At 42.4% G+C, this 23,499-nt stretch overlaps 1 protein-coding gene across 1 annotated transcript in view; it reads right to left on the reverse strand.

Moving 5' to 3' along the window:
* LOC119949834 (dedicator of cytokinesis protein 2-like) overlaps positions 1 to 23,499 on the reverse strand; it is a 381,064-nt gene that overhangs the window by 345,150 nt on the left and 12,415 nt on the right. Inside the window, exons 8-13 of the mRNA XM_038771675.1 lie at positions 23,182 to 23,292; positions 22,524 to 22,664; positions 22,066 to 22,178; positions 20,976 to 21,163; positions 17,749 to 18,070; positions 15,444 to 15,520 (exon numbers count right to left, since the gene is read on the reverse strand). Coding sequence (XP_038627603.1) covers positions 15,444 to 15,520; positions 17,749 to 18,070; positions 20,976 to 21,163; positions 22,066 to 22,178; positions 22,524 to 22,664; positions 23,182 to 23,292 — 952 coding nt within the window. The remainder of the gene's footprint in view (positions 1 to 15,443; positions 15,521 to 17,748; positions 18,071 to 20,975; positions 21,164 to 22,065; positions 22,179 to 22,523; positions 22,665 to 23,181; positions 23,293 to 23,499) is intronic.

A 23,499-nucleotide genomic window follows, 5' to 3' on the forward strand; every position in this document is an offset into this window, starting at 1 on the left:
TTTTATTGTTTTATTATTTATATGATTTTCTGAATGTTCAATTATTGGTTCAGCTATTTCATCCTAAAAGACTTGCACTGCTTCCTGCCTCATCATTGTGCTTCTTCTGACTTTCACTATCTGTTAATCATTTTTGTCTATCATTAGACTGTACCTCCTTGAGGCCAGAAAATGTGTGTCTTGCTACTTGAATACTCTCCTGAGTGTTTAGTCGAAGGTCTAGCACTCTAGGTGTTCTAATAGTACCATTGAGTGATTTCAGACATTCAAATTCTCAGAGCAGAACACTGTTTTCTCTACAACAAAATCCTTAAATGAATGTAACCCAAATCAATTACCTACTCATTCTCCCTACCTCTGATACAAGAAATAGCTATCCATGAAAGGGGGCAATTTTTGAGTTGCGCTATACACCGTTCTGTAGAATTCAGTGGATTTAAATGCAAGTTCTAAAAGGTCGAGAACACATACTATACAGGATATCATCACTCAGCTAATTGCCCGTAATTGCCTTTTAAAAGCTTGTAGAGAATGTTTAAAGAGTGGTAAGAGTCTAGACTACATTCCACCATTTTGATGATTTCAGTGTACACCCCAAAATCTATGTTTTTTTTAAGTCTTCTAAGCATGGCTCCCCTTTAAGTGGATGAAAATACAAACCTTTGAGATGGCTTAAACCCAGTCCCTTCAATTTAGCAAAAGGTAGAAGGGAAACAGCAAAACCTAATAGTCTTGTAGAGAATTTTCATGAAAATTCCTGAGGTCTATAAACTGTCCCTAGCCCTTACCTCAGAAGCCTGAAGTTGTACAGAATTGAATATTTTTCAATTGTAAAAATGGAGAATTTTACAATTCTATCAAAATTCATTTGCTGAAGGCTTCAATTTCTTTGAGGTTCTGAGCCAACTCTGCTCATTTGCTGGGTTGTTTCAATTGCTGAAACCATCCCATGACCTCTTTGGACTCTCTAGGGTGGCCCTGAAGAGCTGCTTCCCATGGCCATTAAGTTGGCATCACTTTTTTCTTGCTTTCACCTCTTTAGTCCCCAACAGCTGCATTGAGCTTACTAACAGGCCAACAAAAATATGGATGAAGTGTCAGAAGCAGCTTGGCCTAGGGACCTAGTGGATAAAGCACAGGCCCGGGAGTCAAAAGGACCTGGGTTCTAATCCCAGCTCTGCCACCTGTCTGCTGCATAACCTTGGGCAACTCTCTTTATTTCTCTGTGCTTCAGTCACTTCATCTGTAAAATGGGAATTAAGACTGTGAGGCCCATGTGGGACATGGATGGTGTCCAACCTGATTAGCTTATCTCTACCCCAGGGTTTAGTACAGTCTTATTTTATGCCGTTGAGTCGTTTCCAACCCATAGCGACACCACGGACACATCTCTCCCAGAATCCTCCATTCTCCATCTGCAGTCATTCTGGTAGTGTATTCTTAGAATTTTCTTGGTAAAAATATGGGAGTGGTTTACCACTGCCTCCTTCCGCAAAGTAAACTTGAGTCTCCACCCTCAACTCTCTCCCGGTGCTGCTGCCCAGCACAGGTGAGTTTTGACTTGTAGCAGATTGTCTTCCACTCACTAGCCACTGCCCAAGCTAGGAATGGAATGGGTAGGCCTCTTCTTAACTCTCTCTCATATAGCTGAGAGTGGTACAGCACTGGAAGCTCTCTAGGTGCGATCCTGAGAGGGGATTGGTACAGTACCTGGCACATAGTAAGTGCTCAACAAATACCATTAAAAAAAAAAGATCCCAGTCAGAATGGTCAGTCACTCAATCAATCAGTGGAATTTGCTGAGCATTTACTGTGTGCTGAGCCTGTATTAAGCGCTTGGAAAAGTACACTACAATACTGTACTCGATCCTTGCCCACAGAGAGCTTACAGTCCATAGTCCATCCCTGACGATATTTTGAGCGGAGGGCTCATACTCACCCGGTAAACGCTTAATATAGTGCTCTGCACACAGTGCTCTGATGAATTGACCCTAGTAGCTGGAGCTCCATCCAGGCAGAGGAGAAAGTCTGTCTCTGCTGATAACAGATCTAAGTCAGTGGTGAGGGAGGAGGCAGTCACCCTGGCAGCCAGTCAGACAGGAAGGAAACTAGGACAGCCAACAGTTCCAACAAATATACAACGTCACAGCAAAGACTGAACAATCACTCTGGCTTAAGCAGAGAAAATCCAAGTATCACTGCAGCAGGTCAACTGGTCCATATTCATAGATTTCCTGAGACCCAAAAGGGAACCGATTATGTCATCAGACCTGTGTAGGAAATGACAGCCACCTAAGGGGTTTTGATAAGAAATAATAAATAAAAGACTAGATTTCATGGATTAGCTCAGCACGTGGGTTGGTTTGGCCTAGGCTGCACTCTAGAACAGGTCACCAAACTTGCTACCCCATCACTCTAGCCATCCTGCACTGGGCTCTCCCTCCATAGACAAGCTCACAGACACCCTCCTAGGGAGTTTCCTCTCAGCAGCTAGGAGGGCAAGGGGCCAAGTCATCTTTGTCACTCCGAAATGATCTGAGTCTACCGGGAGGGGAAATCCTGGAAACGTTAGGTCCAGCAATCCAGTAACTCACCTCTGGAACCTTTTCTACCTATGACACTAAAGTGAATTTAATCACTCATCACTCCTGGATCTTTGGAGCAATTTGTGGTTGAGATTGCAGAGTTTATGGTATTTGTTAACATTATCCCAATCCGATCTTTCTTTGAATGGACCAAGGCTCAGAGCCAGTCTACAATGAAAGGAATGTGTCCACCGACTCTATTGCATTGTAATTTCCCAAGCGCTTAGTAGGGTGCTCTACATATAGTAAGTGCACAAACATGATAGATCGAAAGGAGTAGACACAGCATTGCCTAGTGGCTAGCGCACGGACTTGGGAATCAGAAGGAGCTGGGTTCTAATCATGGTTCTGCCACCTGCTTGCTGTGTGACTGTGGGGAAGTCACTTAACTTCTCGGTGTCTCAGTCACCTCATCTGTAAAATGGGGATTAAGACTGCAAGCCCCATGTGGGACATGGCCTGTGTCCAAATGGATAAGCCTGTATCTACCCCACGGCTTGGTACAATGCCTGGTGCATAGTAAGCACTTAACTAAACCATAGGCAAAAAAATAAAAAAAAGAAGAATCAGAAGAACCTTATACATACCAACTAAGGGATGAGTTTCCCTTCACAACAGAACTGGGAAGTCTCGCTGCCCTGACCTAGAAGAGGTGCTTGAGTTTCACTCATTTGCAAAGAACCATCTGTCTTAGAAGAAACCAGTTTGAGCTGGAACTCAGGCCAAAGAAGAGTCCTAGAAGCTCTCCCCACCTGCAGGACTTTGAACAGCCCTGCCTGGGCACTGAGGAGTAGGAAACTGCTCCTCGAGCCACAGCATTCTGCAACTCCTATGCTATTTAATATTGCCCCATCTTTTTATGCTGTTTAAGTCGTTGTTCTACGTCTGTTTCACCTTCTATTTCATGCCCATTTTCAATCTTCCCCTTATTTGTCATAATAATAATTGTGGTATTAGAGAAGCAGCATGGCTTAGTAGGTGGAGCTTGGGGCTGAGAATCAGAAGGACCTGGTTTCTAATCCTGGCTCTGCCACCTGTCTGCTGTGACTTTGCACAAGTCACTTAACCTCTCTGGGCCTCAGTTACCTCATCTGTAAAATAGGGATTAAGATTGTGAACCCCAAGTGAGACAGGGACCACGTCCAACCTGATTAACTTGTATTTACCTCAGTGTTTGGAACAGTGCTTGGCACAAAGTAAGCACTTAACCAGCACTATAATTATAATTATTATTATTTATTAATCACCTGTGTGCCAAAGACTCTATTAAGCACTGGGATAGATATTAATCAGGTTGGACACAGTCCCTGCTCCACATGGTGACTCAAAGTCTAACGAAGTGAGAAAGGTATTGAATCCCACTTTAAAGATGGGGAGACTGAGGCACAGAGAAGTGAAGCGATTTGCCCAGGGTCACCCAGGAGGAGGTGTTGGAGCTAAAATTAACCCAGATCCGACTTGCTGCCCTTCACCCTCAACTAGGCCAAGTGGCTTGATTATTGAGCCTCTTGGGGGTCAGGGACCATTCAAATTATCATCTGCATACTCCTTCCCAGTGCTTAGTAATCAATTGCATTTATTGTGTGCTGTGTGCAGGGCACTGTACTAAGCCCTTGGGAGAGCACAACACAACAATGTAACAGTTGCATTCCCTGCCCACAACAAGCTCATCCAGTGCTTTATACCCAGTAGTCATGTAATAATAATAATAATAATAATAATAATAATGGCATTTATTAAGCGCTTACTATGTGCAAAACACTGTTCTGAGCACTGAGCACTGTTCTAAGCGCTAATAAATACTATTATTCCTTTAATAATAATAATTGTGGTATTTTGTTAAGAACTTACTATGTGCCAGGTACTCTACTACGTGTTGGGGTGAATACAAGCAAATAGGGTGAATACAAGCCACAAGGGCCTCACAGTCTTAACTCCCATTTTACAGATGAGGTAACTGAGGGACAGAGAAGTGACTTGCCCAAGACTTGCCTGTTTACTTGTTTCGATGTCTGTCTCCCCCCTTCTAGACTGTGAGCCCATGGTGGGCAGGGAATGTCTCTATTTGTTGCTGAATTGTACTTCCCAAGAGCTTAGTACAGTGCTCTGCACACAGTAAGCACTCAATAAATATGATGGATTGAATGAACATCACACAGGAGACAAGTGACAGAGGTGGAATTAAAACCCAGGTCCTTCTGACTCCCAGACTCTATCACTATACCATGCTCTGTCCTATTACTACTACGTTTCATATTAGTAGCGGCTCCAGAGTGGTACCAACAATCCTCCAAGTCAGTGCCCCCTTAGAATTAGCAATGTCGAGCAAACACCAATTTCATCCATCTCTAAAATCAGTTCAGACAGGTATGAGGGGCAAGGCCCAGAAGCCTCTCCCTCTAGGATGAGGAATTCACCATGGAACTGGGGACTGTGGAGCAGCCCACCCACAAGCATCCAGGCCCAGCCTCACCCCTACAGTCAGAGAACACTCTTGAGCTGGCCAGAGTCTGAAGTGACTTGGGGGGAGCTGAAGGGGCCTGTAATTAGCAGAGCCCAGAGCATCCAAAGCTGAAGACAGAAAAGAGAGAGAGAGAGAGACAGACAGACAGACAGACAGACAGACAGACAGACAGAAGCAGAGAATAGTATCAGGGAAAGAATAAGCTGGGCATAAGCTGAGTGGTGTAGAAAATGTTCAACAAGGAAAGGAGCATAAGAGAAGGTCAGGGAGAGGAAAGGGGAACAGAGAGAAGGAAAGAAGAAGAAAGGGAAAGGAACTGAGGGAGAAGAGTAGAGGAACAAAGAGGGAGAGAGGGAAAGTGGAAGAGGAAGAGAATTAGGAAGCAGAACAGATGAGTAAGGGAGGGAATAGATAGGCAAGTTCAAGGGGAAGAGTCATTCATTCAATTGTATTTATTAAGCGCTTACTATGTGCAGAGCACTGTACTAAGCACTTGGGAAGTACAAGTCAGCAACATATAGAGATGGTCCCTACCCAACAACGGGCTTACAGGCTAGAAGGGGGAGACAAGATGAAAAGAGGAAAAGGAAAAAAAATACAAGGAAAGAAGAAGCTGCAAGATGCTGTCTTACTCAGGGAAATGGGTCGTTTTAAAGCAGGCACCCAGAAGCCCAAACAATAGCTCAGTATCCTGAAAACTTGTCCCATGGGGCTATCTCCTGGCTCTTGTCAAAAAGGAGAACTGCTGCTGCACATTCTCAGCCCCCAACATGGACCTGGCTACAACACGGGGTCTCACTGATGTGCACCTGCATGAGAATGATGCAAAAGTGAAAGTGCTGACCAGAATAAGGGAATTCACCCACCTCTCTGTTCCCAGACTGAGGAGGTTGTACCCTGAGCTCTCTGTTTCCATGGCCAACAATTCTCATACTCCTCTGACCGACTCAGCCCGGCCCTGGGTCACTTGAATGGTACACTACTAGGAGAGGGGCGGGCAGGGTGTACACTGGTGTTACTGGCTGGGGCCTGGGCCTCACACCCCGGGGACCACGTGCCGGGTGGTGGGCGGAGGAGGGAAGGAGGAGGTGGGAAGAGGAGGAGGGAGAGAGGAAGGAGGAGGTGGGAAGAGGAGGAGGGGAAGGAGAAGGAGGTGGGAAGAGGAGGAGAGGGAGGAGGAGAAGAAGGAGGTGAGAAGAGGAGGAGGAGAAGGAGGAGGTGGTGGGAGAGAAGAGGGAGGATGAGAAGGAGGTGGTAGTGGAGGAGGAGAGGGAGGATGAGAAGGAGGTGGGAAGAGGAGACGGAGGAGGAGAAGGAAGAGGTGGGAAGAGGGAGGAGAAGAAGGAGGTGGGAAGAGAAGAAGATGGGAAGAGGAGGAGGAGGAGAAGGAGGAGCTCGTGGAGGAGAGGGAGGAGGAGAAGGAGGTGGGAAGAGGAGACGGAGGAGGAGAAGGAAGAGGTGGGAAGAGGAGAAGGAGGTGGGAAGAGGAGGAGAGGGAGGAGGTGGAGGTGGGAAGAAGAGGAGGAGGAGGAGAAGGAGGTGGTGAGGGAGGAGAGGAAGGATGAGAAGGAGGTGGGAAGAGGAGAGGGAGGAGGAGAAGGAGATCGGAAGAGGAGGAGAGGGAGGAGAAGGAGGTAGGAAGAGGAGAGAGAGGAGAAGGAAGAAGTGGTGGAGGAGAGTGAGGAGTTGGGAAAAGGAGGAGGTGGGATGAGGAGGAGGAGGAGGAGGAGGTGGGAAAAGGAGGTGGAGAAGGAGGAGGTGGGAAGAGGAGAAGGAGGAGGTGGGAAGAGGAGGAGGAGAAGGAGGAGGTGGGAAGAGGAGAAGGAGAAAGTGGAGGTGGGAAGAGGAGGAAGAGGAGGAGAAGGAGGAGGTGGGAAGAGGAGGAGGAGGAGGTGGGAAGAGGAGGAGGAGAAGGAGGAGGTGGGATGAGGAGGAGGAGGTGGGAAGCGGAGGAGGAGAGGAAGAGGCAGGAGGGCACGGAGAGGGTCGAGAGAGGCCGAGACGGGGGCGGAGGTCGATGGTAAGCGGCCTCAGGAGGAACAGCCCAGTTATTCCAAAATGCAGAAGTGGGCGGCGGGGGCGGCGGGGGCGGCGGGCCCGAGTTCCCCGGGGTTGGGTCCGGCCGGGCGGTCGGGGGTCCGGGGCCGTCGGGGGTCCGGAGCCGGGGCCTGGGCCGGCACGACGCCCCTCTCCCTCGAGCCCTGGGCGGGGGCTCGGAGCCGGGCCGGGCCGAGGGGCTCCCCGGGCTCCCCGGACCGTCGGCCGGCTCCCCGCCCGCCCGCCCGCCTGCCCTCCCGCCGCCGTCGGATACCTACCGACGCCGTGCCGCTCCTTGTCAGTCCGCCGCCAGGGAGCCATGGCCGGGCAGGACCGGGCCGGGCACGGCAGGACCGGGCACGGCAGGGCACCGCAGGGCAGGAGCGGGCCGGGCCGGGCCGGGCCGGGCCGGGGGAGATGCACGCTCTGCCGGGCCCCACTTCCTTCCTCTTTTCACAGCCCGCCCGAGCCCGCCCTCTCCGCCCTCCCTCCCGGCCTTCTTCCCCGGTCCGGCCGGGGCCACGGGGACAAACCAACCCCCTGCTCCCGGCCCCCGCCCCGCCACCTTCGCCCTCTGCTCCGAACCTAATAATAATAATAGTAATAATGGCACTCGGTAAGCCCTTCCTATGTGCCAAGCGCTGTTCCAAGCGTTGTGGGGGGATGCGAGGTCATCAGGTTGTCCCACGTGGGGCTCACAATCTAAATTCCCATTTTATAGATGAGGTCCGTAGAAGTGACTTTGGCCGAGTCACAACTTCTCTGTGCCGGTTACCTCATCTGGAAGATGGGGATTAAACAGTGAGCCTCGTGTGGGACAACCTGACCACCTTGTATCCCCCCCCCAACGCTTAGAACAGTGCTTGGCACATAGTAAGCGCTTAACAAATGCCATAATAAAAGTGAACTGACTTCCCCAAGGTCACACAGCAGACAGGGGGTGGATTCGGGATTAGAACCCATGACCTCTGACTCCCAAGCCTGGGCTCTTTCCCCTGAGCCACGCTGCTTTTGGTGAACCTGCCACCAAAGCCCGGCTCAACCGACGCCTTCTTTCCCCCCACCCCAATAATTCGGGTTTTTTTCTGGGCATCTGCTACCTCCCACTAAAGGACGGGTCCCCTTATCCAAAAAACTCAGTGACAAACAGGCATAGCCAGGGCTGGTGTATCCCAAATCAGCTCCGCTCTTTACACGCTCCCCCCCTCCACCCCACATTTTTAAAACAGAAAAAGCACACACACCCCCTCCTTTTTTAAAAACAGAAAAAGGAAAAAGTTAAGATTGGAAATTAAAAAAAAAACAGATTAAGCAATATTAAAACAAGCAACTATGGGGAAATACTCATTTCAGCTTATTTAGAAGGCACTTCCCCTTTTCGCTTTTTGGCAGCCAGACCAGTGTCGCTTTGGGGATATTCGAAGCCAATACGGTTTCGCTGCCTTTATGTATGGGGAGTGCTGCTCTCTAAACTGGCAGCGGAGAGAAGAAAGTTGTTTCCAACTTGATGAACACGAGTTATTAAAAACATTGTGAGAAAACGTCTGGGTAAAAAAGTTGCTCAATCAGTGGGGGAAACCGTTCCAGTTTTAGAAATTATTATATTCCCCACCTCCCCAATCATTTTCTTATGCAACTAGAAAAGGTTGGATTGGAAAACCCCTACCTTGACTTCTCAAAAAAAAAAAAAATCCACATTTTTCAGTTTTTTGTTAGAAGGTTTAGAGACGTTGTTCAAAGAACATTTAGACTCTTTCTTCTGATTGTTCAGCATTTGTAGAATAAATTTAACCTTTCATCTTTCACTTCCTAGGAACTCTACAATGTTGAGGTCTACATTTTCCAAGAAGCTAATGAGGCAATAGTTTGGTAATAATAATAATGATGGTATTTGTTAAGTGCTTACTATGTGCCAAACACTGTTCTAAGCGCTGGGGGGGGGGGAATGCAAAGTAATCAGTTTGTCCCACGTGGGGCTCCCAATCTTAATCCCCATTTTAAAGGTGAGGTAACTGTGGCACAGAGAAGTTATGTGACTTGCCCAAAGTCACACAGCTTTGGTGGCAGAGCCGGGGTTAGAATTCATGACTTAAAACTCCCAAGTCCATGCTCTTTCCACTGAGCCATGCTGCTTCCCTTTGTATAGTAGTAAAAGTAGTAATAGCGATTGTATTTAGGATATGATATGAATCAGCAGAAAGTGCATTATTCTAGATAAAACTTTTAGGTGATTGTAACATTGCATCTGTTATTCAATTAATTTGTATATTAAATATTTAAGACATGCTTGCCTAAGTTTTCATTTGCCTAACTTTCTTAAATATACTATATGTAAAAATATTCAGCAGTGCAACTACCTCCTATACATGCACAAACTGGCAGAAAGTATTAAAGTTTTTCTTTGGGAGCATTAATTCATCTATCTCTCCCACCCAATTTAACATTTGAATAAACATTCATCTTGAGATACATTCAAACATATCAGCATGCTTTATGAGAATTTCGTCTCTCCTGCCAACTCATCTCTATTACATCATGGAATCTGTTTTGAAATTGGGGGGTTACAAAGGACATCTGAAACCTTTTATTTTTGTAACAAATGGGTGGGCTTCAATAAAATGCAATCAACTTTTTGACAATTGGCTCCATGTGCTGTAAACTTGTTGTGGACAGGTAATACGTCTGCCAACTGTGTTGTATTGTAGTCTCCCAAAACACTTAGCACAGTGTTCTGCACACAGTAAGTGCTCAATAAATACCATTGATTGAGTGATCTGCTGGCAAAACACATTTCCAGAAGGATGGAGAGGAAAATGAGGTGGCTGCTGGAACACAGGCAAGACACACTTTGGTGCCCTCAAATCAATCGATATGATTACTAAGCCTTTACTGTGGAGAGCACTGCACTAAGTGCTTAGGAGAGCTTGATCCCAGCACTCAGTCACATTAGAGTGTAGTGGGAGAGACAGATGTGCAAATAGATTACAGGTAAGGGAAAGAAAGTATACGTGCATAAGTACTGTGGGTGTGGATTGAGGATCAAAGTGCCCAGAGAGAAAGGACTGAAGTGTACTGGTGATGTAGAGGGGTGGGGTGGGGAGGGTGGGGCGGTGAGAGGGTAGTCAGGGAAGGCTTCCTGGAGAAGATATGATTTTAGTAGGGTTTTGAAAATGGGGAGCATGATTGTTTGCCAGATATGAAGGGGGAGTGAATTCAAGGTAGGAGGAAGGGCATGAGCAAGGGTCACCAGTGACAGACAAGATGGAGGCACAGTAAGTTGGTGCTGGACAGGTGAAGAGTGCCAGCTACGTTGGAGTGGAATAGTTATGGAAAAAAGAGCTGATTCAGTGCCTTAAAGCCCATGGTAAGGAGTTTCTGTTTGACACAGAGGTAGATGATAAACCATTAGAGGTTTCTGAGTGGAGAGATACGTCCAGAACAATTTTTTTTTTAGAAAAATGAGCAGAATGAAGTATGGACCGGATTGGGGAGAGATTGGAGGGTGATGCAATAGTTGAGAAAGGATGCGACAGGTGCTTGGATCAGGGTGGTAGCAATTGGGGTAGAAAGGAAAGGATGGATTCTAGAGATGTAAGCGCTCTATGCTGTAGAGCATGTACTGTACGAAGCGCTTCCATCACGAAGGGTCCCTATTCTCACATGCTGTAAGACTCCCCCACCACCACAGTCTCTGAGCCTATTTTGTCTGTTTGTGTTGTTTTAATGTTGCATGAGAAGCAATCATCATCATCATCAATCGTATTTATTGAGCACTTACTATGTGCAGAGCACTGTACTAAGCGCTTGGGAAGTACAAATTGGCAACATATAGAGACAGTCCCTACCCAACAGTGGGCTCACAGTCTAAAAGGGGGAGACAGAGAACAAAACCAAACATACTAACAAAATAAAATAAATAGGATAGATATGTACAAGTAAAATAAATAAATAGAGTAATAAATATGTACAAAGCAATGCAGCTCCATGGCAAGAGCCCAGGCTTGGGAGTCAGAGTATGTGGTTTCTAATCCCGACTCCGCCACTTATCAGCTGTGTGTCTTTGGGCAAATCACTAAACTTCTCTGTGCCTCAGTTATCTGTAAAATGGGGATTAAAACTGCGAGCCCCATGTGGGACAACCTCATTACCTTATATCTACCCCAGTGATTAGAAACATGCTTACTATGTGCCAAGCACTGAACAAATACCATCATCATGATCATCTTGCCCTGATCCCTTCTCCCCACTTAATCTCTTACATTGTGAGCTGTAAATTCACTTTGGGCAGGGAATGCGCCTGTTTGTTATATTGTACTTTTCCAAGCACTTACTACAGTGTTATGCACACAGTAAGTGCTCAATAAATGCAAATAAATGAATTAAGGTCCATGAGGAACTGGGATTTGTCTAATTCCCACCTATGCATTTTCCCCCAGTGCTTAATACAGTGCTCTGTATGCAGTAAGTGCTTAATAAATACTTCTACTTATGCCACTAGGGTACAAAGAGCACGGGTCTGGGAGTTCTGATGGATCTGGACTCTAATCCCAGCTCTGCTGCTTGCCTGCTGTGACCTTGGACAATGCTTAGTACAGTGTCTGGCCTGAAGTAAGCATTTAAATATCATTATTGTTAATTTGCAAAGACTATAGCAATTTTCTTGCTGGTCTCCGCACCTCCATCTATTACTACCATTACACTAAGCATCTTCTTTAAGCAGCACACTCAGTACACATCTCTCCACTCTAAAAACTTCCCTTTGCATCAAGGAAAATTCCTCACGACAAGCATAAAGGTTCTCTAACTCTTCATATTACATACTGACTTCTATTCACCTGTTACTCTCCGGCTCAGTCATTTCTACCAAGCAAGCCTAACTGCATCTGGCTCCCATTCTTCTGCCTCTGTCCCCTCACTTCCAATTCCAAGGAATCTGAATGATCAAAGCTCTCCTAAAATCCCACCTCTTCCAACAAGTCTGTAGCATGGCCTAGTGGAACAAACCCAGACCCGGGAGTCAGAGGACCAGAGTTCTAATCCCAGCCCCACCACTAGCCTGCTGTGTGACCTTGGGCAAGTTACTTCGCTTCTCTCTGCCACAGTTCCCTTATCTGCTAAATGAGGATTTAATACCTGTTCTCACTCCTGCTTAGACTGGGAGCCCCATATGGGTCAGATGACCTCATACCTACCACAGCACTTTGTACAGTGCTTGGCACATAGTAAGCACTTAAAAACCTACAATCGTCTGCCCCAATTTATTCCCAACAACCAAGGCACATTTGCCCAACGCCTCTAGTGCTTATTTCTACCCTCCCTTGGTCTTTGTAGATATTCAATTATACTAATAACAATTTTACTCTATTTGTAAATATTATTTCCATGTCTGTTCATTCATTCAATCTGTCTTCCACCATTACAGCATACACTCCTCACAGACAGGAAATACGCCTTGTACTGCTGTTGGGCTTTCCAGTGTGCTTAATACAGTGCACTATACTGAGTGGGTGCTCAGCAAATACCACTCTACTGCTCTCATGTGACTGAAAATGGAGACTCTGGAAATGTTAAATGACTCACTCTTCCTAGGCTTTGCAGGCTAAAAAAAACAAAACAGAAATATGATTATTTAGGGGAAACAATCCTCACTCAGGATCACAGCTGGAGAGTGTCCAGTACTCTACCAGTCATGACTACGGGAAGGAGAGTAAAGCAGAGGCATACCCATTCCATTCCTCACTTGGGCAGTGGCTAGAGTGGAAAGCAATCTGCTACAAGTCAAAACTCACCTGGGCTGGGCAGCAGCAGCATAGAAGAGTGTCGAGGGCAGAGACTCAAGTTTATTGCTGGGAAGAAGGCAAGGGTAACCTACTTCTGTATTTTTAGAAAGAAAACTATGGATACACTAACAGAATGACTGGAGGTGGAGCGTTCTAGGAGAGCTATGTCCACGGAGTCGCTGTGGGTCGGAAACGACTCGACAGCACACAAGGGGAAGCAATATCTACACAGCCAAGTGAAGACACCTTCCTAACAATGAAGAAAAAACCAAAAGTCCTTGGAAAGACAATCACCCGCAGTTTAGGGTGCTTTTTTCATCTTCCAAAACTCATCGGTTAAATACTGCACAGGCTGTGACAAGCACATCCACCCTGTCTTTATGTGGACAACAGAAGACCTAATTCAGCAACTGTTTAGAAATTTGTACTCTAGAAAAGATTATAAGGAGCAAAATTCAACATCAGCAGACTAAACCAACAGTGGTTCATGACTCAGAGGGAAAGGTTAGCTACTTACCTTCAACAATGTCTAGCTATTAAACTAGGATTAAAGTAGTAAAATAGGATAAAGTGCTTTTATCCCAATTTTCACTAAAAATGACAGTAATAACTACATGGTAATACAGAAAATAAAAAGTTCAAATTGAATGTCTGTTAGGTACATATTTTAAGAAGTAATTCTTTTTATTGGTTTCACAGACCAATAAGATACCTTCCAAATTGGCTTCTCAGACAAGCTGTCTACTTGAGGATGAAAGCTCACACAACATGATGAATCCATTGTCCCCAAAAGAGAACCCTAAACTCAAACAAGATGGGGATGAATGGGACCAGTTCCCCATTTTGTTTCTGAACGTGAACACAATGCTGCTATTTTCACCAAGGAAAATAGATGAAACACCCTTAAGGGGACCCCTGACATATCAGAAACTCATCTTCTCCAACAAATGATGGTTTAGGGATGGGAACTGGCTCACAGGTTTGATGTGCTTGTTAGAGAAATCTAAAGTAGGAGACTGCAAACAAACAATTTCATGATGGAGAAGACTATGCCTATTTCTGTTTTCAATGACCAGAAAATAATGACTTCACACTATAAACAAAAATCAAATGTTCTGTTCAATGAGAAACTAGGCAAGTCCTTTTTGTGTGAACTGTGTACTTGTCCTTGTCCCTTATGCTGCTGTATTCATGCTTTATTTTTCCCAGTATGTCTGCCTCCGGTCCATTCCCCCATCTATAATCATAAACTGCAAGTCCCTTGAAGGACAGGGTCAGTATCTAATTTCCACCTGCTTACTTTTTCCTAGGGCTTAGTGCAGTGCACTGCACACAATAGCACTTTATAAAAATTATTACTAAAACTAGAAAGTTTTTTTTTCCCAAATAGACTAAACCAAAATCCCAGATCTTTTCCCTTAAAATTCATAATATTCATCTCAAGTTTTTAAAAAAAGTACTCTAGTCTTCAATTCCTCCAGATATTTGGCCTGTTCTCTGAAAACTGCCAGCCTGGATTTCTTCTGGGATACAAAGTGCAATCTTTTCAAACAGTGAAACTATTTTTGGTTAAAAATGAATTTTTTGGCAAATCTGATCTTCAGAATTAAGATAAAAAGTTTCCCAATTTCATTCCTTAAGTTTTGGGTATTATTTGCAGTGTAAATTTACAGTTAGCAGGTATCTGAGCAACTCCAATGCAGTTCAAGTACAAATATGTAATCAAGACAGTAATCAGCCTAGCTCATATCAATTCACAGAGAAAACAAATTATGACATACAATTCTATAAAAACCTTTATTTAGCAGTATCAGAAGTCATATTACCCCAGATATGACTCAAGTCCTTCAAAATATTTAGTTTACGACATTTATTTCCTGAACAAACTTAGAACAAATCCAAGCTTTCCTGCCCCAACATATATTTTAAAGACATTCTGTTTAATGGATTGAAAAAGCACCCCAGCTTCCCATGTTTTAAGAAAATTAAAACAACTTCAATGCATAATGTATGCATAAGTATAGCAGAAGAGCTTTAAATACTCCAAAATATTTCATCAATGTACATGTTAACACTATTTAATAAAAATATAGAAAAGTATCAATTAGCAACTTCAGTCTTCTCTATGTAAACATAGGGCCCTAAGGAAAATGAGCACTCCTTTCTTCAAACAGACAAGTCATACGCAAACACTGCAAATACATCTGTATTCATTACAGTGTATTCCTCCAGATTATAGTTTTAATTACTGTATGTCGTAACAGCTTTGTGAAACAGTGTATTACTACTCGGTGGAACTTGCTAGCATATTGTAGCAACCAAAAGGCAAAAACAAGAACCATTCCTATTCCGGAGAGGCATGAATGTTTAAGGCTCTGGAGGAACAGACCTCTCCCAGTCCACAATCTGAATCGTATTTAAAAAACAGCAATATAAAATTTTGGGGTACAGAGCATACATTGTGGTAACCTGCACATCAGTTTAGCTAAGCAAGAGGCAAGCCTTTTTATTGTTGAGGACACTGTGTTTCAGGGGTTGGTTTTGAGGACACATATAAGGTAGTATACGTTTTCTTACGAGTTTTCCTCTCAGGTTTGCTTGTAGTTTCTTCCTCTTCTTTATCATCTGTTTGGAGCATGGATTCAGCAGCTAACCTATAGGCAGCAAAGCAGCCGTTCGAAATTCACATTTTATTTTTTTTTTTAAATCTAGGATAAAACAAATTCCTACCATACAAAAAGTCAGTCAGGGCAACTGAATTACTAACTTTACTCCCAAGTAGCTTAACTCAAAAGATTGTCAGAAATATCTTCCTCCCTGAAGTTTTTCCAATTAGAAAATTCTTCCACTACTGTCCAAGCCACCACCATAATAGAAGCAGGCTTCAGCTGCCACCATCTGTTTCATAGATGTCTGTGCTGGCCAGCACCACAATTTTATTCTTACCTGTTTTAAAACTGCAGCTCTGTGTCAGATACATTGTGTGTGGGGGGGGGAGAGAGAGAGAGTGTGTGTGTGTGTGCGCGCACACATTTACCTTGCCTGCCCCTATTTCTTCCTAAACCCAAATAAAGCAAAAGTAATTGCACTCGCCTTGGAGCCAACATGTTAGCAATAAAGTTCTGTTAACCTTGGGAAATTGCAATATATATCAAGTTAAACAGAAGAACAAAGTTATGTAAATAGAAAATACAATTAATACAATAAATCAGTTGAAACTGGTTCTATTGTGGCCTAAAAAAAAAAAAACCAAGGAGTCAATCACTTATGATTTTAGCACTGATATTTTTCAGCAAGTTTGTGAAGGTCATGCAAGCTGGACATGCAAGAAAAGAGGTACCAGCACAAGGAAAGTGATCACGCTCAAATTTAACACTGTAAAACAACTGATGAATGTGTACCTTTGTTAATTTTAACAGGATAGAAGCTTGAGAAATTTAGCCTCTCAGGTGAAGACAGAAAATTAGAAAGGCATAAATCCAGAGCATTACCTAATTTCAAGTGAAGCAAACATCAAACTACCTTTGCTTGCTTGAAAAATTAGATTTATTTAATAACTCATAAAAGACTAGACAAAAAGGTAAAAGGACAGCAGGAGCAAAGCAACAGATATTACATCATTCAGTTCGTTAAAAAAACACCTCCAGAAACATACAGGGGTAGAGCAAACTTGCACAACGAACATATATAAGTGAAAATGAAAAACTTTGATTAAATTTTAAAAACATATGAAACACAAGGCCTTAATTTATTAAAGTTAATTCTACCCTTTATAATTCTAAACTTCCCCTTATGTGCCTTACAGGCAATACAGGTAGCACAACTTGTCTTATTAGGTAAGGTTTCAGTGTTATGACTACTGAATTTACATTGCTATGACAATTATAACTAATTGGCTAATCAAACAACACCACTGCAAAACATTCATACATTTGTAGAATGGAACACCGTACTTCAAGAAGCTAAGGATTCAGGCCAAGCACAGAATACAGTACTTGGTCTAAAAGGGGAATTGTGAATTTTGTCACTCTATTTTGAAAGCATTCTTACATGAAAATCCTACGACTTTTTCCTCTCCAGAAACCACACCTAGTAAGATAACCTCTTGTTTAACAGTGGCCCTTAAAATTCTTAAACTCTTCGTTTCCTCTAGCTCAATATATCTACTTGCATTTTCCCTCTTTCACCAGTTCAATCACTAAACTGATTTGACCTACTCGTCATTCTTAAACTCCTCCATTATCTTTCTCTCTCCAGTTTTCCTATTACCACTTCAGCCTCTACACAAAATCCCAACTCATCTTACTTCTGAAAATGACTTGCTCTTACACAAAAATTGATTCCAACACGAGATCATGCTTAATAAACTCGTGATTAGTCAGGCTCAGGTTCTCATTCACAAATCGGAAAGCTATCAAAGTGGATTTCTGAAAGCTACTTACCATTTCATAAATTGTTACCTGGTGAAATACTGAATACCAATTACTGGTGAAAAATGACCCTAAATAACACTGGATTAAAACAGCTTTTCTAAATTTTCAACCAAGTGCATGTTTTGTAGCCAGGACTTCCCTTTCAATTCCTCTTAAATTAGTAACATATTTGGAGATTGAATCAATTGTGATGCCATGACCCCAAATCATTAGGAAAAAGAGCTTACAAAGCCTGATTCATTGCTTATGAGTCCTTTACCTTTTCAATTTTTCTAACCCTTTTAAAGATTTTGGAAACATTAAACCTAGGCATGTGAAACTGTGAGACTACACTGCATGCAACGCTAAGAAAATAGATGAGAAAACGGATAGCATAGCTCATGCAGTGAAAGAAAAAAGAGGCAGGTGCCTGCTGGTTGCCTTCAGAAAGCACAAACGGGGTCACTGACCTGGGGAATTTGGGGGTGTTGCAACTTCGTCCACTTAAAACTTCAGTTCCCGGTGTACCTGCCATGATTTTCACACATTTCTTTTCTTTCACTGATTTATTCCCTGGAGGAGTTTTTGGAAGACATGCATTTGCTGATGTATCCAGAGACAATGGTTTTCCTACAGGTGCTTCATTTTCTTCTTTTAAATTGTTACTTCCTGCTTTTGCCTCATCATTTTGAATGGGTAAATTAGTGCCTTCCAATTCAGTGTTATTAGAAGGAGGTATATCCATTGGTATTTTCTCTCGCCTTCTTTTGTGTGTGGGCATTTTAATTATTTCTGGGGAGAAATAAAATAGTTCAATAAGAGAAAGTGAAATTAAAATGAAGACTACTATAAATTTTGATAAATAAAACTGAGTATCTTCAAAACCTCACAGGCTTTCACACACTCTAGACCAAAGTTTATGTTACTATACACCCTATTTTTATTCCTGAAAACTGTTTCAGACATCACCTTTCCTGCCTATGCTTTGTGCTTACACATGCACGTTATGTGCTGGAAATACACAGAGAACACAAACAGTACTCCTTTCAAAATAAGGTTGCTCAACAATCTTAAAATATAGTCTATGTCTAGAACCCAAGGGAATGGTGGAAGAATTGCTCTCACCTTTACGTAATTTAAAAATTAGAAAGCTCAACTGAGTGAGAAGTGTCCATTAAGAGTGGTAGGTCTGATCCGAACAGAAAATAGGCTGTCCCACAATGTTCAAAGAGCACCTGGCAAGGGATGCCAAAGCTAATAATAAAAGCTTCCCAAGATGGATGAAAAGCAAGAGCTTGAATAGGCAATCAGTATAGATATTTCATGACTGGGTGACAAAAAGGGCAATCGGTGGTGAAGAGGAAGTAGTCTCCCAAGCGCTCAGTACAGTGTTCTGCACACAGTATGTACAATTATTGATCGATAATAGGCAAGTTGAAAGAATTCTTTAGTTTGATTTCTACTGAGTAAAATCTTAGAGAAATGGACAAACCAAAACTGCTTCTGTAGCAGACGGGACAGAGGAACTACCCCTGACTGGGTATCTTGCTTCTAGATTGTAAGCTCATTGTTGACAGGGAACATGTTCACCAACTCTGTTGTACTGTTATATTGTACTCTCCCAAGAGCTTAGTAGAGTGCTCTGCATACTATAAGCATTCAATAAATGATAGACTGATTGTTGTATTCTCCCAAACACCGGGTATGCTATTGCATTTAGTAGGTGCTCAATAAATATCACCGACTGACAACTGAACTAAATAGTAATGCCTACAGAAGATGCTTTATACCAAGTTGTTGAACTATACGTAAACAAATCACCAGGACCAATCAGCATTCACCCAGATTTGTCCTGTCTGGAAAGAAAGCTGAGAGGGGACATGATTGAAATTTATAAAAGCAGGATGGGTAGAGGCAGAATCAACACAGAATTTCGATTCAGCAAATCCCTAGCATCAGGACGAGAGAGCATCCATTGAAGCTTGAGCAAGGTTTGCTTAAAATAAGCCAAAGGAAACACTTTTGCACATAGGGTGAGGAGCATATGGAATTCATGCCAGTCAGTTGTACAAAGCTAAAAATATGCATTCATTCCTAGATGACTAGAGGGAAAGTTGGGCATACAAAAGTTGGTACGTACCTAAATAATGGAATGAATGTCAAACCAAGTGACCATTATTCAATTGCACCTACCAATAATGATCTGTTGCTGTTTCCTGAGGCAGATTAACTAGACTGGATGGACACTGAGCTGACCAAGTAATGACATTTTATGTTTTTAAGTTAATTTCAAATAGGCACTTGTTTTCTTCACAACTTTCTCCACCCAATGTATTTGATTCTCCTTACTCAATCCGCAGGCCATTGTATTACCTTTTAAAATTTCCCAACTTCCATAATTTTTAATAGCTCCAAACAAATTCTCAAGTAACTTGAATTTCAACCCTGCACCTCCCACCATCACCATTTACTGAGCGCTTTTTGTGTGCAGAGCACTGTTCTAAGCACTTGGGAGAGTACAATACAACAGAGTTGGTAGACATGCTCCCTATCCACTAGTTTACCACCCAGAGCAACAGAATACTCCCTAGAAATAAACCGGGAGAGAATAAGACCCAACCGCTACAACTCTCTCCTATACTTTTAAGTGGAGCCAAGCTCAGATGCTGTGATCAAAAGCATAAGGCTTATAGGCATACAAAGTGTGTACACATAGCAGTCCCCACTCACCAGAACACAATTAGAAAATGTGTGCTCAAAGCCAGGGACACAACTACTTATCATATTTACTGAATGTCAATCGGGCTGGAAATCCATAGCTTGACACCAACAAACCTTGCCCCCATATTATGCTCATGTCTAGTCTGAGCGTAATATTTAAGTCTAACCTGGACCAAGAGACACCAAAAGAGGGTCCAGGTTTTGTTGGGGTATTTTTTGGTATTTGGTAAGCGCTTAATATGTCTCAAATACTGCTCTGAGCACTGGGGTAGGTTCGAATTAAGTGGGTCAGACAAAGTTCCTGTCCTACATGGGGCCCACAGGCTAAGTAGGAAGGAGAACAGGTATTTAATCCCCTTTTACAGTTGAGGAAACTGAGGCACAGAAAAGTGAAGTGACTTTCCCAAGGTCCCACAGCAAGCAACTGAGAGACCCAGGATTAGAATCCAGGTCCTCTGACTCCCAGGCTCTTGACTAGGCCTTGCTGCTCCTAAGGAGGGCCACCACTTGTGGTCACTCACCCCTTTGGCTGCTAGGAGTTGTGTAGCATGTGCAAAGCTTCCAACGTTAACGGTAGTACCCAGGCTGCCACCCTGAAGCCTCATAGCTCCAATTGCCTGTAGATGGGGGAGGAGGCATACCCCAATCGTCAGAACCTGAACAAGTTTGGCCTCACCCAGCCTCAAACTCCACAGGGCAAACAAGTTACAGTTATCCCTGGTCTGTCTCTGCCCATACAGTTCCAAATCACGCTCTTACACAGCAGCTCTGGAAATATTTCCACCCCACTGAGGGAGAAAAATTATACTTTAATATAATTTCCAAATCTTAAGCAAACAGCTTTCTTTCGCACAAGTTTAGAATTGCACGGTACCTAGTCCCTCTAATAGCCTGCATAGATATGCTTGCAGCTGAAGTGGAAAATACTTATTTTTCAATCTATATTTTCTTCTTTTAAAATGGCAAGCATACATACCTTCAGGTTCATATTTCATTTTTAATTCATCCACCTTAACGCGTAGGCTCATGTTTTCACTCTGACAAAGTTGGAGGTGCCTTTCATTGGAAAAAAGTTTTCGCTCAACTTCCAGAACTCGTTGGCTTTCATAAAGAGCCTTCATGCGTTGTAAAGACAGCTCATCCCGAATCTTTTCAATCTCTTTGCTACAGGAAGAGTGTGAGAACAGTTTAATGATTTGCACATTTATGTTAAGGTTAAATTACTTTTTCATGTGCTTAAATGTTGATATAAATGTAGTCACCTAACAAAAACATCTTACACTGCAAAGCTTGCATTACATTTCTTCATTTTAAATCTACTCAAAGATTTTTGGATTAAAGTCTTGTGTCAATTTTTAGGAAAGCAGTTGAACTTTTAAAAGTGATGAGCGACAACCCTTATAGACAGGAATTCAAAGGTGTGCAGAGTTGTTCAGAAGAAAGCACTTTTTGAAGAAAAGAAGATTTTCTTCAACCTAAAATGGACACATTTTTCACTTAAATTGAAAAACCATGACCACAGTCAAAGTAACCCTCTTCTTCTATGGCTTTCTACAAAGTCTGCTAATCTAATTATAGTTCTCTACTTAGGTAATGTAGAATAATGGAGCATAAATGAAATCCATGTTTAATGTTAGAAATTACTGCACGAAATGGAATTTCACATTACTTTTCCAGAGGTTCTGGAATGGATTCCAAATTATAACACATGTCTAAATGGAAACATAGAACACAATACAGCTGTTTGAGACACATCCACATTTTGTGGAACAGATTATGGCTATATCTTTAGATTTCCACATATTAAGAGAGCCACCTGACAGAGCACCTCTTTTCTATATCCATTATTCTAGCAAAGATATATGTAGGAAGATTTATCTCATAGTCTACCCTTGAAAAATGGGACACACTAAAAGGTAATTTCACTATAATTTTAGAATATCTTACATCAAATAACTTTTGTACAATTTTAAAAATAAAAATACCAATATAAATTTTTTCATTTAAAAAAATCTTTCCAGAAAAATTCTGAGCATTGTCCTAGTTCAGCCAGCCCAAACTCTTACTTGGACGTGTCAAGCTTCATCTGAAGTAAATCTGTATAGTAGGTATCATCTTCAAGAGGTACAGGGTTGGAACTGCTCCCAGAAGGTTTAGATTCCATATTCTCATACAGGTTCTACATGAAAACAACCAAGGTTCTGGCTTTAAAATATTCAAAAAATTAAGCTGACAAAAAGTTCTGTTACAAATGGACTTAATAATTTGATAGAAAAATTCTATTGGCCATTCTTTTCCTTGTTCATAAACTAGGATAAAATGGTCTAGAGGGTAAAGGAGAAACAAAGGCCCTGAACAAAGGTCTTAATGACTATAATAAATAAGAAAGTATTTTACTTGAGGCCTTACACTGATTCAGAAATACTCCTTTTCTGAGTTGGTTCATGTTAATGTTAAAAGGTTTGGGCCAAAATGTTTTAACCTTTTAAAAAGATTGTTATTCTTCACAGTATACTGTACAAACCTTAAATTTCTCCAACTGCCCCACTTTTGTTAAAAGGTTCTTTATTTCACCATTTTTTTGTTCAAGCATAGCCTGCAAGCGCTCAAGTTGCTCAAATTCAGCTTGTGACCCTCTCATCTGCAGTAATGTGGCCATTTGCAACTAGAAAGATGAAACAGTATAAGTAAAACATCTCAAACAAATATTATTTATGCTCATATACAGAGGAAAAATACAATTTTTTATTCAAACATATGATAAAATTTTGGGGTTTTGCTTTGGGTTTCTTTTGCGGGGGTACTACTGTGCATAATGTAAAAGAACAAGATTGCATTTTTTTAAAATAAAAAGCCCAGAGGAAAAAAAGGCTTAAGGATAAACACTGTCTCCCTCCAAAACCCTAAGTCTGCCCATTCTGTCGTATTTGTATTCTCCCAAGCACTTCATACAGAACTGCACATAGTAAAAGCCTTCAAATAAATCCTTGTTCAGTTTTTTTCAGTGACTTGAGATGAGCTATCAAATATCAATTACAAATATATCAACTAATTTCTTGTTTAGATATGAAAATAACTTTTACAAACTCCAAAGTAGCATTCCCGGAAGTACTGGGGTGTCTGAAGTACTAGGGACATCTCTTCTCTTCAAGGAAATCCTGAAAGGCTACAAAAATCCATACCTTCATTCTTTGCAACTGTTCTCTAATAAATGCATGTTGTTTTTGAAGTGACTGATATTTCACTTTAACATTGATCAATTCACGTTCCATTGCTGCCCTCCGATCTTCCACCTAAGAAACAAAAATACTATAAAACTTCAAAATATTACCTAGATTACAAAGCAGAAAGGTTGAAGAGTAGTGATCACCTTATATCCCAAGGCCAGCTCCATCGAAATTTCCATGAGCGGCACAAAGTGTCAAACCACCAATGTCTCTGATGCAGTTCCAATAGAAACAACTAAAGTAATTCCCAACAGGCATAGTCCTTGTTTATAA

This window comes from Tachyglossus aculeatus, chromosome X1 (genome assembly GCF_015852505.1).
Source record: "Tachyglossus aculeatus isolate mTacAcu1 chromosome X1, mTacAcu1.pri, whole genome shotgun sequence".
NCBI classification, from domain to species: Eukaryota; Metazoa; Chordata; class Mammalia; order Monotremata; family Tachyglossidae; genus Tachyglossus; species Tachyglossus aculeatus.